Source organism: Scophthalmus maximus, chromosome 9 (genome assembly GCF_022379125.1).
Source record: "Scophthalmus maximus strain ysfricsl-2021 chromosome 9, ASM2237912v1, whole genome shotgun sequence".
NCBI lineage: Eukaryota > Metazoa > Chordata > Actinopteri > Pleuronectiformes > Scophthalmidae > Scophthalmus > Scophthalmus maximus.
In genome coordinates, this window is record NC_061523.1 from 13,524,837 (window position 1) to 13,544,493 (window position 19,657).

The window sequence follows — 19,657 nt, forward strand, 5'->3', positions numbered from 1 at the left end:
TGCGTCCTCACCTCTGCATTTCTATGTGCCCTCTTTTATCCACTCGCCTCCTCCTGCATCCCTGCCCTCTCATTGCGTTTTATGCCTCTGTCCTTGGCTCTAATCCGATATGCCATCTATCTTGCCCGTACCCTCTCAGCACTCTTGTGTCTTTCAATTGAAAATACATGCCTTGTTTCACTGCCATGAAAAGAAGTCCATGTTGCCAAAGCAACTTATTGACTCCAACTTTCACAACATGAAACTGTTCATTATGGCGTTAGAATAGAAATTATGTGAAAAGGTTATCATTTTATAAATAAACTGTAACTGCTGGGGAAAAAAATTTAACAGCTGATGAAACCTATATATATTATATAAGTCATTTTCTGATTTCGAGTTTTTAAATGATTATTGATCAGTGTATAAGTCTAAATCGGTACTCAGCCCTCGCTTCTGTCTGCTTGACCTTCTCCCATCCTCTCGCATTCTCTCTTTCATTTTTTTCCTCCTTTGTCTGTGCATCCTGGCTGGTCTCCAACATTTGCCTGAACAAACAACCGAGCCAAAAACACCTTCATCTCCATCTGCATGTCCCCCTGTGGCTCTCTTCTCATCCCTCATTCCCTCCGTCCTCCTGCTCATCCCAGTGTTGCACTGCTGTTTGCTGTCCGAGTTGTGCTACATTTATTCGCTCGTATTCCCACTCTTTCACTTCAGCATCGATACAGCCATTATTTGATTATTTCTCAAGGTACTTAATGCCCTGCTGTGTCTTATTCTTTTTTCTTCTTTTGCTCTGCCCCTGCATGGCCTTTACCTCTGCCTATTTGCCACTCTGTTTCTTCCTTCACCTCCTCTGTCCTCTCGCTCGCTGTCACTCTCTTTGTGCAGCGTTGTCATGCATGGCCGACTAGAACATAGAGACTGGTCCGCTGCTCCACCCGCACTGTCCGAATCACAAGACTGATAACCGCGTGTCTGTGTGTGTGAATTGATCTGCGCATAAATGTTTGTTTGCCCACCCTCAGCACCTGTTATAGCATATGCGAGAACAAACAGTGAGAGTGGATGTCTGAATGTTTGTGCATGCCTCTTGTGTGTGTGTGTGTGTGTGTGTGTGTTTTAGGTAGACAGCCGTCTGAGGCTTCATGCCTCTGGGGATTGTGTGTGTTGCTATTACTGCTTTGTCTTTATTAAGCCCTATCCAGCTGTGCATTTATGTGTATGTGTGTGCGTTCTAGCTTGTGTGAGTGCATCTATGTGTGTTTGATATCCTGAGCCTCACTCCTCTGCCGTACCCCACCCTCTGTCCTCCAGCCTGAGTGGCCCCTCATGGGATATCATTACTACCTCCACCTGGCTCACTCGGCAGCTTCCTGTATCAGAGCCATCAGACCAGCCCCTTACTTCTGCCCTCCATCAAACGCACCCTGTCAGATCTGTGTCCGCAGCCCACACACACGCACACACGCACACACATGCACGCACACATGCACGGAAGCACAAACACACACACGCACGCACGCACACACTTACCAATATGTTTGGAAAAGAGATTAATGAGACTGTTTTTTCAACAGTCATTCCAAATATATTGCATTCGCACCTTGTAATTGAAAAAGGTTGCTTTGATTTGCACAACAAAAATAACATTGCAAGGAGGACAAAAATTAAGGCATTTGCAGTGTCAACCACTTTACCGACACATTGAGATCTGAAGCCACACTGACCCCTGGTGGTGAGAGTGACGACTACAGCACAAATGAAGGAGTTTCTGTCACGCTAAAATCTCTATGCACCTCCCGTCGTCTGATGAGGAACAGAGCCGCTAATCTAGGTACAGAATAATAAAAAAGCCTAAGGAGAATAGTCAGAAGTTGTTAAGATGGGCGGAAGTGGGTTCCCTTTTTAATGCAGCTGCGCTTTTAATCAGCCCTCATGTTCATCTCTACAGCTGAGAGGAGAAGTAATGTGGGGACAATGTACAGAGCTGGACCGTACGCTCGTGATGGAAAAGACTGTGATGATAATGATGAGACACTTACATCTACAGAGCCCGAGGTGTGTTCTGTACTAGTGCTTCGCCTTTTTTTTTTTTAGAAGTCTTCATTATGTGTGACTGTCGGTTTGCGACCACATTCTTTCTGACTGCCCATTTCCACTCCATTAGACTCTGTTTCTACCTGTGCGTCTGCTTCTTCTGTCAGTTAACTCCCCCTCGTGCTGCTGCTCTGTCTGTCTGCTCATGGCGTTTCATGGTTCTCCGGCGCCATGTGGGCAGCCAAGCAGAACCCACTGTCTCTAAAGCCCCCGCGCTGCAGCTCGGGAGAGAGGCTTCTGTGTTAGCACAGCCCTACGGTTCAGGCAAAGTCAGCATCGGAGAGCAGAATCCTCACACGCATGTCCGATAACAAAACAAAAAAAATCATCAGCGATTCTATGTACGGTGAATGTTCATTTGGTCATAAATTTGGAAATTGCTCCCAGGCCACTCATGAGTTGAGTTTAATGGCGTTTAAACATCTGGTGCATTTTAACCAACCACAGTTATTGTACACTAACATTCTGTAGGTTGGTATTTGTTGTCATTGCACCTGGTATTTGTCCCCATCTATCTTATCAGCTGTAGTTGTGCTATCTGAAGATGTTGGCAGCAATTTAATAACTTTCTGACCTGGTGATGCGAAACAAAGGTGTGTGAATGGAGAAAGAGTGCAGGCTGATCCTCGATTCAATAAGTGAACATAAAGAACCAAGTGCTGGAGGTTGCACAGACAGGTGCGTACGCAGATAAGGAGAACCAGCAGACAGACAGATGGATGGGCAGGCAGCCTGGCACAGTAAACAGCCAGGGAAACTGAATCACAATCATTACAGCTCGCCAAAAACAACAAGAGACTACAATGTGGTGGCAATGCTCTGAGCTCATTCGAACAATATCATGTTTAATCCTTCACTTTGTATTATGGAGATGGATTCTGGGTGTTATTTAACTCTAAACCAGTAAAAATTAAAGAGTAAAGCGCACAATACAAGGTTTATGCTCATGGAGGAGACAGATGCTGACATCTGGCAGCAGATTGTCTTGGGTTTGTCTTGGCTGCCATCGCAAATTTCACAGAGGGCAGACATTCAAGTCATTCACTGGACTGATGCTCATGTTTACGTTTATGTGATTTTAACTATAATATGAAAGACCTGGAGGGTAAATCATGCAAAAGAACAGAAACAATAACAAAATGGTCCTCTCAATGGTTTTGGATCTGTCTTTTGCTCCAACCTGGTGAGATGACGGTCTTAAAAACGGACCGAGCACTGCCATCGAAGACTTTTCCACTTTGGTTTGTAAAAAAAATTACAAAACGACTTGAAAAGCATGTTTTGCTCTATTGAATTGAGCAGAAAAGGTTCAATGTCATCTGTTTAAATCTGTGGAATGTTTTCGTCAGAGAAAATGAATAATGATACGTGACAGAGAGAGACCTGAGAGAAAGTTTTCATTTCGACATGAATGATGATAAACAGACTTGCTGAAAGAGTCTGTCAGTGGCACACGATGGACAATTTTCCTACAAATATTAGACAATAACATTGAACGTTCCTCCATCACTCTGTTTGCAGTGGATGTGAAGAGGTGGACAGGCAGAGATATGGATAAGCTGAAATGACGGTGGGCGGCAGATGCGTTGTCGCTCGGATTGCTGTGTTGCGGGGACATCAATCTGCTTTACAACCAGGTTGATGTATAACGTGTCAACTTGGACGTGTAAATATAAAATCACGATAAAATTAATAGACTTTGAATCAGTTCTTGCTGACGTGGACGATAAGTGAAAGAGCATATTAGAGGCATCGTATGGTTGATTTTATGAATTTCAGCCCTTGGGTGCAAATGGACTCTTCAGTTTAAAATGTGCATCACACCCTTTGAAATGACCCTGATAATTAAGTTGAATGCAACACTTGAGCAGGTAAAGTGCATGGTTAGTACCGAGTGTTGTTATCTCCCCATTTGGAATTTCAGTTGGATGGTTTTCAATTATCAAATGCAATCATAGCCTGTGCCACTTGACCTGTCTGACTCAGACTGAGGCCAGGACGGGGATTTGCTTCCACCTCTTGTAGTCGTGCAGGAAAGAGATTACTTCATGGCCGTGAGGAGAGGAGGATATGAACATAATATCTCATGTGAATATTGAATGAAAACAGCTTTTGAAAAAAATGTGAATATATTCTTGAAGGCCTTGATCTTTAAGTGCTGAATGAAATCTGCATACTAATAACCTTTAGTTCTACGTGGGTGGCTGTCATTTGGGGCAATGGTCTTCATCTCGTCACTTTCTTCCTTTCTTGTTTTGATAAATCCTGCTTCAGATCAAAGTTGGTTGAGGAAATCTACTGACTTTACCCTGGCACTTTATTAAACGAGAAGCAAGGTGTTGTGCCACAGAGAATTTTGGAAGATGTATGATATTCTGAGAAATCAATAGATTTTATGACTCATCATTAAACACTTGTTATCTTATTTTACTTCCACTTTAATTAAGATCAATAGTTGTGTTTATTGCATAGATAAAGCCGAGTGGAGCCTCCTGCTACAGTACAGAAGACACTGAACTGTCCAGCAGAAATATGGGAGTTTCCTACCCACTATTTTGTTAAAGCTGAGACACAAAATGACTTGTATAACAAGTGTTTCTTATTAAATTTGACCAAATGTTTGCTTTCGCTTGATCTGTTTAATACTGCTTCTATTTGTCTGTTGCTACTTTTATTTCTTTTTCTTTTCCATGCGGAATTTCATTATACCTGAGAATAATGACAATATAGATCATTGTGATTATGAAAAAAATTCTGATTTCCAGCATTACGCCTGAGGGGAGATGTCGAGCAATAAAAGTAACATGGCGGTAACTATCTTTTCTTCTACTTTTGCAGTCAATTCTGATGTAAATTGACCAGCTCCACTGTGCTTGCTTTTGAGAATAAGACTGTAAGATTGAATAGGGGAAAATGCATGTGGACATAAATGTGTACATATATTTAGACAGAACCACTGTCTGGAAAAACAGTCACACAGCACTGTACATACCATAATACACTCTCTCAGGCATACAGTAACTCACGTGGTGAAGGCAGGGTTGTATTTGGCTCCCAGGTAGTATGAGTACAGGTTGAACATGCCAATCATGAAGGCCACAAACACCATGATGAAGATGACCATGAACTTGAAGATGTCTTTGACGGTGCGCCCCAGAGAGATCTGCAGTGGGCCGAAGCTCTCATTGGCTGGCAGTATGTAGGCGATGCGTGAGAAACTCAGCACCACAGCGATGGCGTACAGGCCCTCCGAGATGATCTGGGGGTCAGACGGGCGCCACTTGATCCTGGCTGGAGGACGAGAAAGAGAGAGAAAGTGGCTGAAAAGCTGAATAATGTGCAGCCTGTGTTAATGGACGAGTTACTGGGTAAAACCAGAGATCATACAAAACATGTACACTTCTCAGTCCAGATTTGGACATGTATGGAGAAAAGGTTGTGAGGATTATAATTGGCAATGCAAAATGGCCATTCATATATTTGCTGATGTGTCATGACAGTGTCAGACCACCAGATGACAGCACTGATGAAGGCTCCTCCAGTGGGCCACTATGAAGTGCTCAGACCAGCAGTCTGCAGGCTGCAGCAGTGTCTGTATGGTGCAGATGTGTTTTGAGTCTGGAAGTGAAGATGATCTTGTTCTATGATCTCAACGTTTTGCCAATTTGTTCAACATCCTGACGGTACACTTTTCCAAGAACGTCAGACAGAACATCTTGAGGTAAGCGATGACATTTTTTATCTAAATGACAAACACACTCTCATCTTTTATGCCCCAGCTCAGGTTTTAAGTTATTCATGACATTTTTACACAAATACTCATCTAACATGCTTTTCTGTATCAGTGACTGATGCAGCAGGACAACGATACAAGCAGCTCATGAAAGCTTTCACATTTTATCATGTGGTGTCAAATTGTTTTTCTTTTATTCTGGCAGATACGAAGCAATGCTATTTAACATTTTTGACATGAAAGCACCAAAAAAAAAATCTGAAGAGCAGGATAGTTATCATGGACAGCGATAGTCACACGCAGGAACAAAATTACTAAAATGACTGTTATCCATAACATGAAATGTTTTTATAGTAGCTGCTTACCATAAGTGAAGTAAGCGACTTCGTCGGGCAGTGAGGCGCTGCTGAGGTCTTCGTCTGGTACATGCATGTCCACATACTGCTGAGCTTTGGTCGCCTTGAGGAACGCCATGAAGCGTGCCGTGAAGGATGCCACGAAGATGGACAGCATGCCGAAGTCCAGGACGTTCCAGAGGTGCATCACGTACTCCCTGGGCCCATCGCACCAGATCTCCTTACACTCTGACCAAATCATGCCTGAGGAAGGAGACACACAAGAGCACGCACGCACGCACACACACACACACACACACACACGTGCACGCACACATATGAATACACTGTGGTAGGACAAATATAAAACATTGGAGATATACAAAGATATACACAAATGGAGAAACTCTCACAGGCACTCATACAAACAAACATCATACACATAAAGAAACGTGCCGATTTACAGTTGACAACAATCACACACCTAAACCTCATTCCCCCTGCGTAGCCACCCATTCTCTATTTGGAGCCAAAACAATCAGAAAATTACTGAAAAGGCTCTCAGATCAGTATCATCGCTTTGACAATTACTGGGCCTTCAAAACAGGCTGCTGGAATTACAATAACCCTGGTGTACGTAAGCAGCCACTCACTGCACACACACATGCGAACATACACACACACAAACACACAGACTCACACACAGACACACAGACTCACACACAAACACACACACACAAACACACAGACTCACACACAAACACACACACAAACACACAGACTCACACACAGACACACATGAACACACAGACTCACACAAAAACACACACACACACAAACACACGGACTCACACACAGACACACATGAACACACAGACACACATAAACACACACCTGCGACCAAAAATTGACCACGGACGGGAATAGAATGGTGTCATTACATGTGAACAAATAGAAACAAAACCGCAAGCGCACCAACGTTACAAAGCACCTTTATAATGTTATATTATGTGTGTAGATGGAGACGAGAACAGAATAGGGCGATAGGAAGCAGCTGAGGTCTGACAGTAATAGCCACAAACTCCTCATGCCTGCCTCATGTGCCATATACTCCCCTTCTACTTTCATCTGCCTCCCTTAAGAGAACACATCTTCCCTCCATTTCTCATTCTCTCTATGCCCCCCTCTAATATTTCCTCAGCACCACCTCCGGGGTCAACCTCCAAATTTCCCTCCAGCTCATAGCACTCACACTTCAACAAGTCTGGCCTATGCTGCATCCAACCAGGGAACTTCTATTTGATCCTTGAGAGATAAAAGAGAATGTAAATGTTGTATTGCCATAACCTTGGCTTTCATCCACTTGGTTGGTGTGGTGCTGATTTTGAATTCTGCCTCATATCACAGTTTGGGAAAAGGTTCACTGAACTTCCCAGGAACTTCTCTGATCCATGTGGATGTGTTAATTTTTTACAAATACCTGCAAACACTTTTGAAAACCTTGGTAGAAAAATTGTTATAAACTCATTATCATAGCATCTACATAAAACACATCCATATTGATTAAAATCAAATTTTGAAAAAGGAAAAAAAAAGATCCACCGGGAAACGTTTTGCCTTGCCTCGCTTCCATGCCATGTCAAGGTTATTACTTATCATGATTGAGAATCTGCCTTGACCGTGACTATCTTGCATTTTAATTGGCTGCAACCGTGCTGAATTTCGAACACAGCCGCCGTGTGTGCACTGTGTGCGCGCGAGAAGGCGACTCACCCAACACCCACTTCATGATCAACATCTCAGTCCAGGAGAACTGGGTGGTCTTGACCCTGAACACCTGTCGTGGGTGGTCCGTGATGGTCTCATTGGGAAGGTTCTTGACGCCCTCAAAGCGGTCGGAGGCGTTGACAACCAGCAGACCCAAGAAGATGGTGAAGGAGACGGCGTGAGCCACAAACTTCATGAAGGGGCTTCGCAGGATCTGACCAATCTGGACATGTCAAGAGTCAGGAAACGTTCATTTATGTATCTGTGGGTTCCAAGTATTAGTGAGAATGAAATCTAAAAAGATGAGTAGTATCTTTTTTTTAAAACCTGCAGTTATGGAGTCTTTTTTGACACACAAGGCTGTATACAACAATGACATTACTAGGTTCTAATGTAGATTTGGTTGCTGACTTGTTGTTTGGGAGCGTGCAGGTAGGAGATTTTTAGTCCTCAGAGATCAATATTTGAAAAGCACCACTACACAATCATCTTAGCCTGCAAACAACATCTGTTGTGATTCATGGATGTGCTTAACCACCGATCACTTTCACAGCAACGCAGTGCCAGAGTGACTGGGCGCCAAACTATCAAGAGTTTGTGGAAATGTACCATATGGGGAGAATGTAAGTAGTGTTAAACATGCCACCTCACAGGGACCATTTCATAATTGCACAAAAAAACGTGCCAAGATAGGCAATCACACATCCATGCACACAGACAGACATACTCACACTTCCAACCCCATACAGATATCCAAGATCCCACCACTTGCTGCTCTCTAAACCTGCTGTGTTCAATATTACCTACCCACAGGATATCTCTACTCTGCGTGCACAGTAACACATTCAGTTCACGTTCAGTGGCTGTTCCAATGCCAGACACTGCTAAACTGTGAGGGACGAGGTTGTCTGGTCAAGCAAAAAACCTCCCCCTGCCACTGGGACGGCTCTTCATTTCTCCGAGCTGCTTAGCTGATAAATCTGATCTATTTCACCCCTCATCTTAAATGAGATGGTCATCCTAGATCAGGCCTTCCACTACTTGAAGACAGCGCACCCTATGGGTTTCCTTTTTTTTATCATCGTGATGGAGACAAGAGCTGATCTCCTCCCCTCCTTCGAAATGGTGGACGCTGGCAGCAGGGGCATGAAGACTAAATACAAGAGGTTTGGTGTGAAATTGAAATCCCAGAAGGCTCGAAGGGAGCTGCTGTGTCCTCTATTAAACCCTAACATTTTTTCACCAGCAGGAATCGAACCTGACATACACTTAGTGCAGACAGACATCTACTCTGAATACTAGTATCTAGGTAAGACCTAGTGTGTTTATATAGATACTTATTTAGTATGTACATTTCATATTTAAACACATACACAAACCCATTAACTAATACATACAATTTAATTGTCAACCATCAAACTTGCAATTCCATATTTTGCACCTACAAACACTATAAAACGTTATAACTTTTTTGCATCCCAATCAATAATGCAACCATTCCGTTACTGATGAATGGATTGTGAGCATGTCCTGCATGTATAGATTGGATATTTCACGTGGTGACCTGGGTTTGAATGTCCCAGGAGACCAGTGAGGAAACGACAAATACAAGGCCAAGAAAAGGACAGAGATGCAGGGGAGGAGCCAAAGGAAATCTTGAGTGTGAGTAAAATAATTACAATGCCAACCAGAGCTTGTCAAAGCTTGCAAGCAAAGAGACCTTAGAGTAAATTAAATGGATGACAGACCAAAGGAAAGTAATTAAAGAAAAAAAAATCATTAGCTACTGTAATATTGGTATGTGGGAGCAATAGGTTGCATTCATAAATGTCAGCCTATCATTGCCCAAACATGATAGCTGGTCTAATTACCATAAATAAATAGCCTCTACACCAGGGTTAAGGAGCCTCAGGCCCCTCGGCTGTATATGCAATACAATTGATACAAACAAAAACAAAGCAAATCAGAAATACAGAAGAAAAAAAAAATCACCACAGCAATACATTTGTATCCGTGATAAAAGCAATAACCTAAAACAGTAGTAGACCAACATGTGCTTCAGGGTAGTCCCTCCTGTCTATATGTGTGTGTCGCATACACTGTATGTAAAGATGGACGACAAGACAGCTCCCCAAAAGTGAAGCCAAACAATCTTGAACCAAACTACAACAACTTAAGTCAAAGTACACATTAAATACATTTTACTGTCATTTTGCAGCACCTGTACAAGCCATCATAGTGTCATACGTGTTCAATCATTTTGTGTAGACCCTCGAAGGATGCGCTAAAAGTTGTACTGCTGGACTGTCAGGAAATTAGATACATTTGTCATCATTTCTGTACTGTGTATTTAGTATGTACTATTATTCAGTTGGTGTGTATTCACACACACCTGCATACCATATCACACTGTAAGTCTCTACTGAAAAATATGTGAAGTCAGTATTTTGCAAAGAAGCAATTGCCAATATCTCTGCAATGGTCTAATCATTAAGAGAATTGTGTTAATTAACAACTATAAATGAATACTGACTCACTGATTAATTCACCAATAATAAATCACAACGAGTAGACTGTTCCTGGAAAGCCGTCTGCTGTGTTGTATGAATTTAATCAAATATTGACACAGTGTTATTTCTTGACAAAAGCATGGTGCCAGTCCCAGGAGGGGGCGAACACGACATCCACTTCAAAGCATCTTTTCTCTTATTCCATGTTTAATCTCTTCCCTGTCCGTCAGGAAAGGCTGCAGAGTATTCTCATGAGCCTCTGCAATGTGTCCAATCACGCTCTGCATGTTTTCCCCCCGTTTTTCACCGAGACGATAAGAAACATTCTATATAAAAATAAAGATCAGATTTCCATCACTTCCAAAGCTCTTGTTTTTTATCCCGAGAGATTTCAGAATGAATTCTATCCATGTCTCCTCTGTCTGCCGTCCATGACTTACCACTTGCATCTTTGGGCAACCAAGATATCGACATCTTCGTCAGCTCTCCCAGCTGATATGAAATGTTATTTGTTTTGGGGCTCTGATAATGGTGTGTTGTGGTGCCGTAAATAAGGAGAATATTATGAGCTGTAAGACGTGACCATTCAATGAGATGAGCAGAACAACATTGAATGATTAGCACCAGGCGGAAGAGGGCACACTCAAGCAAAACACATCAAAGCTCTCTTGCTGCAGCCTTTGTCTCTCTTGATGTGTTTTTCTCATCGGCCCCATCTTTATCTTTTTCATTATCAAATCCACTTAAAACACCTTTTTGTTTCTGTTGCCATCGCATCATTATCAAGTGTCGATAAACATCACTTGTGTTCGGGATCCTTCCCTCTTATCTGCCTTTTCATCATCTCAGGTGTCTATTTCCAGTATTTAATCGGTCTTTTGAAATTATGTACAACAAAATAATAATAGTACCACCAAATAATAATAATAATAATAATAATAGTAATAATACACCGTTAGGTGGTGCTTTGCATGCTATATTATTATTTCCCCACACTCTGACCTTTTTCCCCCCTGTTCTCTGAGCTGCATCAGAAAATGGCAGACTGTGACAAGCAAGCTCATCAGCTTGGTGATTCATAACCAAATGTAATCATACACACATGCGTTTGTATGTGCGTGCACACTCTCACACGCACATTCATTAACATTAACAGGTGTTTGTGTGCCACAGCGAGAACTGAAGCAGCTAGTGTCTCGTGGTTAAATCCACGTGTCTGTGGAGGAGATGCACTCAGTGTCACTGCTCGACATCCTCTCACACACACTTGACACCAGCTGCTCTCTGTCTCTCTTAGTCTGCAAAAGCACTAATTCATTAGTCATACCTAACAGTCTCTCTCATATGCATGCACGCGCGCACACACACACACACACACACACACGCACACACACAGCAGAGCAGAGCAGAGCAATTGATGGAGAGGTAGAGGATTATCCAGATTGACGAGTGATTTTTTGCGTGTCCGCTTGCTCGGCTCTGTCATATTGTGTCATTTCACAGTTTCCAATTTGCTTGATGGAGCATTAACAAAATGTGATAAAGTGCCTCTGTGCCCTGTAATCAAATAGTGATCATACCGTAATCGCAAATCTGTAATGTTTTTAGCCACACTCATCATTTGTTCTGTGCGAGTCTTGACAACTACAGTGGATGGATTGACCTTAAATTTGGCCACATATTCATGGTCCTCTGGGAAATAAACCTAATGGCTTAAATGAGCCTCGGCGGTTTTGTGCATGAGGACCAGAAACACACTGTGGGTTTTTTACACATGTGGACACAGATATTCACAGTGAAGAAGCAGATTCCAGCAGTGGTTGGAGAACTTTCTGTGGAGGTCATTTTCTTTACAACTGTAAACTCAGCAGTAGAACTGTGTCATTGTAACTGAAGTGAGTCCAAGTTTACTGTAGCTGTCCCATGACAAAGCAAGTTAAAAGTACAAGCAGTAGTTTATAGTCTGTGATGTCCTAAAACGGCGTCTGTATAGAGGATAAACCTGAATTGGTTTCCAGAATGGCTTTGTCCGACCCACAGAGCAAACATTGCATTTTACCCCACTTCTGCATGTACCGCTCAAGGAACAAAGAAAATAATTTTATTCTTTGAACCTTTGCTCTTGGCGTGCATGTGCCTTTAACCTGCCAGGGTTCAGTATTGTTGCCGGAGCATAGTAATATAGAATGAAAGGAGAATAAAAAAGGTTAAAAAACAAAACAGAACAATCCTGTGTGTATTAACTTTGTTTGGATCAGTGGAAGTGAATTTTGCACAGAACTGGAGTTCAAAATAGTGTACATGTTCATACCTTGCTGCATGGCATTATCCAGTAGGCAACGGCCAGGAAGGGCAAACCTACAGTGACCCCCAGCACCGTCCAGCACTTCACACCGACGGACTGCTGCCTCAGACCCGGCAGGTTCTCGTACCAGATAGTCATCAGCTGCTGCTGGCAGTTGGGATGTGCAACGAACTAGAGACAGCCAGACAGAAACAAAATCGAGTAAAGGGGAAGGAGATGAGGTCACAGGGCAAGAAAGGTGAGAGAAAAAGGGGGAAAAGAAGAGAGGAGCAATTAGCAAACACATTTCAATAAAGATGTTCCCAGAAGAGCAAAAGTAGTTTGCTTTTCTCATTATATCTTTTCAGAAACATTCAGATTATGATATACTTCAGAATCATGTTGCCTTCACATAAGCAAAAGAAAAAAAAGCTCAGTATCACGTCATAATGAACAATATTATATTAAGATGTACAAACTTACCATGGCATAACAAGAAAGTTCTGTTATAATAATATTTTATTAATTTGATCGTATAACTATTATTCCTATAACCTGAAGCTCGCTTTTGAATGATGGAATGTGTGCAGAGAATAGATTCATTGATGAATATGACTCATTCCCGTGATCTAATCAAGTTCTACGCCATGCTCACAAATGTTTGCTCTTTTTGTTTGCATGTTTGCTACATTAGGTCTTTTTTTTAAAAGAAGAACTCATTTGCAGTAACAGCTGAGCTCAGCTAATAATATCCGTCAATCCAAACATTGATCTTCTTTGAAATTAGCTTGATCAATATTTACTATTTAATGCCTCCCTTCCTCTTTCCATGGCCAGATCAAGAGCAGAGTTATTACTGAGTATAGGTCATTAAGACATGAACATTATTTATGGAGTAAATTAGCCACAGTTTGTGCAGCTGATTTGTTTGTTAATGTCAAGCATGATTTTATTATGAAAATCCTGTCAGCAACAGCCTGAACAGCAAAGACACACAATCCAGTTTTTCTTTTCTGTGAGAAATGCTAGTGTTTTGTTGTGTATTTTTTTCCAATTATTTCTGTTCTATTGTCCAATTTAAATCTTTTCATTCAATTGCACCCCATCAAGAATAACAAGGCAAAAGTAGCACACTGATTTATTTAGGTGTGGCACTTTATCTTTATCATGAAACATGTACGTGCTGCACTGGGCACTTTCAAATTATTTTGAATGAAATTGATGCAATGAATGTAAAATAAATGAAATTCAGAATTATACTGTATACATGAAGAGGGCTGGTGGTACTTCTCTTTATGCTTATATCCAAGGTATTCCTAAGTATCTGAATGTGCAGGCGGCTTACAATGAAAATATTTTATTCACAAAACGTTCATGTTCACAGCCGCCACTTGGATTCAGAAAGAAAAAAAAAAAGTTTGCAAATCATTTAACATCCAATGTGCAAAAGAAAAGCACTGAGTGTTCACAACTGAAGGCATGGTTTCTTTATTACAGGAGGCCGGGCCTGGTTTTTCCAGCATCTATTGATGATATTACTCCAGGAAAGGAAGTGATAAATAAAAGCTGCCGTTGGTCTGGTGAGACAGGAGAGGATGAATGTCTTTGTTCCAGCTGGAGGAAGGATGTGGACAACAGACCAATCAATGCTCAGTGGGCAGTCAACTAGTGTAACAATCAAACTCTGTGTTTGCGTATTGCTTATCGTTCTCATCTCAGATCTGAGAAACAGGTTGATTCTGGTCAAACCTGCATTACCTTGATTTTCTTTAGCTTCTTTTGTTTTCTCCCTCCATCACTCTTTCACACCACTTCACCAATCAGCCTCAGCTATAGATTCAGGGAGCATTTATCTGAGCTGACGATGGACATCATACGCTCCCATCCGCCGATCGAACCACACATACAAATGTGTGTATGGGCACTTAGTCACTTCTGCATTACACCATACACACCCCTACCTCATGCAAACATCTGCGTTAACTTAGTTTCCCGCTGGTGTCCAGTGAACAGTTTATCAACCCAATGACCCATGACACCAACCCCGTCTGCATCCAGCAACATGCATCACACACAGTCATGCTCCACCTGGTTTCCATGGAGATCTGCCCCCCCCCCCCCCCCCCCCCCCTCCACTCTTCCTCTGTAATTAGCTCCCAGAGTATTGGTCACGCTTTCTTGTCCAGGATAAAAAACACTCACACAGTCTGTGTGCTGCCCTGCACACACACGCACACACACACACACACACACACACACACACACACACACACACACACACACAAACACACACACAGAAAACATGCAGCACATAAAGGTCAAACAGGAGCATGTGCGTGCCTGTGTGTGTGTGTGTGTGTGTGTGTGTGTTTGTGTGCATGCGTGCGTGCGTGTGTGTAAGAAGATAGAGTAATAGGGGACATGGGGAAAAGGGATTTGGTTTGACATTTAGTAAGAACACCTTTGCTCAGCAGGGATTAACTCTCTGACATAGAGGCTAGTTTGTTGTTTACATAGGGGCCCTTGAGGCCACACACACACACACACACACACACACACACACATATACATAAATACACTGTACATACATCTGCACAAAATGGCTCAAAGGCACATTGAGGGCATATTCAAAACTTTGACGTAGCAGTTAAATCTGTGGATTTCAACAAACCCAAATGACAAGATAATCCCGAATCAAACAGCATCTCGATATGAATTTTGTGTGATTCTTTATTCATCCATCCATGAGGTCCTTAACATTGTCCTCTTCACAGAGCTGGTATGGATGAGGATCATATTGATCAAGAGTTATTGACTCTCAGCAGGGTGGATAAGTAGCTCCTCTGACAAGTTCCCATAAATCCTCTTTTTAAAACCTACAAGCATCTTTTGATCCTACATTACAATCTGTGTGCTGTAACATTAGCATTTTTTGGGCAGGTTATGTATACGAAGAGATGGTAACAACTTGCATTGTGGGAAATGTAGTGATTTTGGAGTTTGACCTTTGTTAGAGACTAAAAGTTATCATATGTCTTCCTCTGGCTGTTCTTTTAATGTTTCGTGGAAGTCTTGCAACTTCCACCTTTAAGGTTGAGTTGACATTGATAAGAAAATGTGAGTTTAGACCTGTCACTGTTCAGATTTCAGGTTGTGTAGTTTCATGTGAACAAAACTTAAACTGACTCTTAACTGCAACTGAAACTACCACTACTCTAATTTTTTAGATGGTTGATTTTACCTTTTTGACTTCGTACTTGATAGCCAGTTTGATGCGGCTGAGGCAGGGTCGGTCGTAGGGCCTTGGCTGGCACTGGTCTATGTCACCGTTCAGTATGGCCTCCACTTCCTCCGTGTTCCGACAAAGGTCCAACACACCCACCACAAAGTCCTTACACTGCATGGACAGCTTGCGGTATTCATTCTGCAGGAGTTATGGATGGGTAGTTTGGTGGGGAAGAGAAGAGAAGCATGAATTAAGGGGGAACAGCAAACAAGAGTCAGAGGCAGAGTTGGATTATATTTAGAAATGGTGTTATGGAGATTGTCCACTTGACCTGTTTTAAATCATAATAGCCAACCTAATAGGCTGAATACCACAGTACTGTGTGTCTTTGTGTATTTGGATAACAGTTGATGGAAACCCTGCTGCATTTTATTCATGAAAATATTTTTCGGAATTTGACAAATGTGTATCAGTTGAATGGAATAAAAAACAATTTATAGGTGCACACTCCTAACTCCGGTGCAACATATACAGTAAACCCGTTAGCATTAAGGCATCTGTGGGATGAGAACAACAGTTTCCTGACTAGGACAAGTGAAACAGATCAATGCAGTCAACTCAAGGTCAATCACAATGTCAACATGTCCATATTATAAAAAAAATACAAGACGGAATGTTTTCCTTCTTTCAACCATGTAAAGACAAAATTGCTAACATTTTGAAGTTGAAACAAATGCAGCCGAGTTATGAGTGTGCAGTTTTCTATTCTTCTTTTTAAATTACTGCCTGTGAGCCAGTGTATATGGAAATTGGCTTTTCCTTCAGTTTATTCAGAACTTCAGAAGTCTTAGTGGAGTGGAGCTAATAGTGCAGCTTCATGGCGTACAAAGATGTGAAGAAATAAAAAAAAATTACAGTGATGGCGCCCCAATCTCACGCAACCCTCAAAGTCCTAACACTTTTTTCTTGTACCCACAATATCATAACCTGTGGGCACAAAACCCTCCCTTCTTTCATTCCTATATTCTGTGTTTCGGTTTCAACCCTCTGCCACTCCGTCCTGTGCGTCGCTCAACAGACGTCACATGATTTGTCTGCGCCCGTTGGTAACGCCTCTTGGAATTCGAAGATTTGCATTTGAGTATTAGTCTGTCTACGCCAGGCTACAAAATCCCATCATTATCTGCCAATTAAAAATTTTATTCTGGCCATCAAGCAACAGAAGGATGCATCTATCGCCCCTTTGGCGAGATTAAGAAAACAGTGGCATTTGGTGTATTTTACCTTCAGGCTGCTGGGTAAAAGAAATCAATTACAATCTAGTGGTAACATGGAAAAGCAGAGCCTCAGGGCCGTGCAGGTTCAAGAGTGCTTTCTTTATCAATGACATTTGCCTATACACACATCGAGAACACATTCACGCACACATCCCTCACATAACGCAAATAGGAAATCCAATCACAACTCAGTGTATGCGGTTTTTGCCTCAGGTGCTAAGTTAAAATAAAAAGGGAACAATGCTGTGGGAGAGCAGTGTGAAGCAGAGAGAGAATCTTTGCAGACGAGTGGATAGACGGGGACATGAGCCAAGACTTAAATATGGAGGGAGGGATGGGGAGGAATGTTAGGAGATAGAATTTGTATTATTGCACTTCAGTGGACATATACCATCATCACTATTTTTAGAAAATAAATTAAAATAAAATTTGCATGACAAAAAAAACTATATTTTAAACATTAAATGACACCTCCTCTGCTTTACATTCTATCTTTCTGTCTCTCCTGTACCCTTGCAGTAGGTATGCATGTATGTCTGTGTGGAAAGATTGATTAGCTGTAAGATGTTTGATGTAATAATAATAATAATAATTATAATAGTAATAATAATAATAATAATAATAATAATAATAATAATAATAATAATCAACAAAGATTCAATAGGGCTCTCGCCAGCCTTACAGGCTATGGCCCGTGCCCTAATAATAATAATAATAATAATAATAATAATAATAATAATAATAATAATAATAATAATGGGGGATTTGGACTGGCTGTCTTACATCTCTAGCAAAGTCTATATTTAGCTCATAGCCAAAGCCACTGGAGCAAAAATCCTCTATACTCCACATTGATTGATGTCATACTTACAAAACGACCTCACAAATACCTACCTCTGATTTTTATTGCCCTTGACATTAGTCATCGCTGCCCTGTCATCTGCGTCAGAAACACCAAAGTCCTCAAATAGAAATCTCAAAGTATCACACGAAATTTTAAGCAATTCAATCCTCAGGATTTTCCAAACGATTTGTCTATATCTGGCATTGATTACATCTTCTTTATTACTGATGCAGCTGTGGCACTGGAAAACTTATCCCAGTCTTATAATGTTATTGCTGAGAGAAATGCCCCTTCGAAAATCATAGGATTAAAAACAGATAAAGTCATTGGCTCTTCCCACAACTGGGGTCCGAGGCTAGATCCAGTGTGACACTTGATGACTGGTTAACGATTATTAGAACCAACATGATTAAATCAAAATATTATCAGCAGGCTCTTTCTGCCTGTGATAGCTCCGCTACATTTTGGGAAACTGGAGCATCTCACCACAGGCTCACCTCCCACCTCAATCATCATCCATGATCGGAGCTTTTGATCACCACTTCCGCTCCTCTAATCAGGTCTGCAGATTCCACTGCCTCACACTCACCTGACTGCTAATGGTCCTTAATTTCAAAGGTGTCAAAATGGTGCAGACAGTCCTGAGCCTTATCCTCATTTATCTATCCACATCTCACATTTCTAACCTATTCCTGGTTCGTGAAATACGCTTTAGTAGTACTTTACACAAAGGTGGTGGTGTCTATGATCTCAACAAATACTACACATTATCTAAAGTTCATTTCTAAGCAAAAATCATGAAAACATTGGTTAATATACTGAATGCTGCAGTTTCAGTCATTGATGTTTCCTCCCTTGTTAAGAAACAGTTTTTTGCCCCTTATTGACTTTTCAAAATCACATGATCCCGTCGATCATAAAAATCCTAATCCACCAATTACATTACATAGGTCTATATAATGAAGCCATGCTTAAGTGGATTTAAACTACACTTGCAGAGAGAATTCAGACTGTTGTTTGTGATGGTCAAGTCATCAGAAATGGTTTGCCACAGGGGTCTATCCTTGGTCTGCCAAGACTGATTTTCCCACATGAAACAGGACTGTGTAAGGCTATTATCACACTGTTTTGACAAAATTTGATATCTTAGTAATGAGAGGATGACGTGGAGAGGGACAGGGAGACAGAGGGGTGATAATGAGATGGTAATGAGACAGATGAGCTCCAACACAACTCTGGTCCCTCAGGTGAGCCCCCTCTCATTAACTTGTCTGGAGACAGGGAACAGAATGACAAGCAGAAAGGCGGAGTGACAAACACAAAGGTGGCAGAAACAGGGAGGAAAGGACAGAGATGAACAGAGCATTAGGGGAAAAAATGCAGCGACACATTGGAAGACAAAAGGAGGCAAATGAGGAGCGAGACGGACATTGTAATGTTATCAGAATATTGTTTCTCATCAGTCCAATAATATGAACATACTTTCTACATTGATGGTCTTGACTGTAAATGTCATTCAGTTTATAAACAATGAGTGAAACAAACCTGCACAATTTCTTTCAATATTCATTAAAAGTGAATCATAGCCCTACACTATAT

General features: G+C 41.5%; 1 protein-coding gene across 3 annotated transcripts in view; it reads right to left on the bottom strand.

The window, feature by feature from the left end:
• The window catches only part of LOC118319913 (short transient receptor potential channel 7-like), a 42,723-nt gene that overhangs the window by 15,038 nt on the left and 8,028 nt on the right, over nucleotides 1-19,657 (bottom strand). For all 3 annotated transcript variants that reach the window (XM_035650626.2, XM_035650627.2, XM_035650628.2), the window contains exons 3-7: nucleotides 15,953-16,135; nucleotides 12,739-12,903; nucleotides 7,924-8,140; nucleotides 6,181-6,414; nucleotides 5,109-5,373 (exon numbers count right to left, since the gene is read on the bottom strand). In XM_035650626.2, coding sequence (XP_035506519.2) covers nucleotides 5,109-5,373; nucleotides 6,181-6,414; nucleotides 7,924-8,140; nucleotides 12,739-12,903; nucleotides 15,953-16,135 — 1,064 coding nt within the window. The remainder of the gene's footprint in view (nucleotides 1-5,108; nucleotides 5,374-6,180; nucleotides 6,415-7,923; nucleotides 8,141-12,738; nucleotides 12,904-15,952; nucleotides 16,136-19,657) is intronic.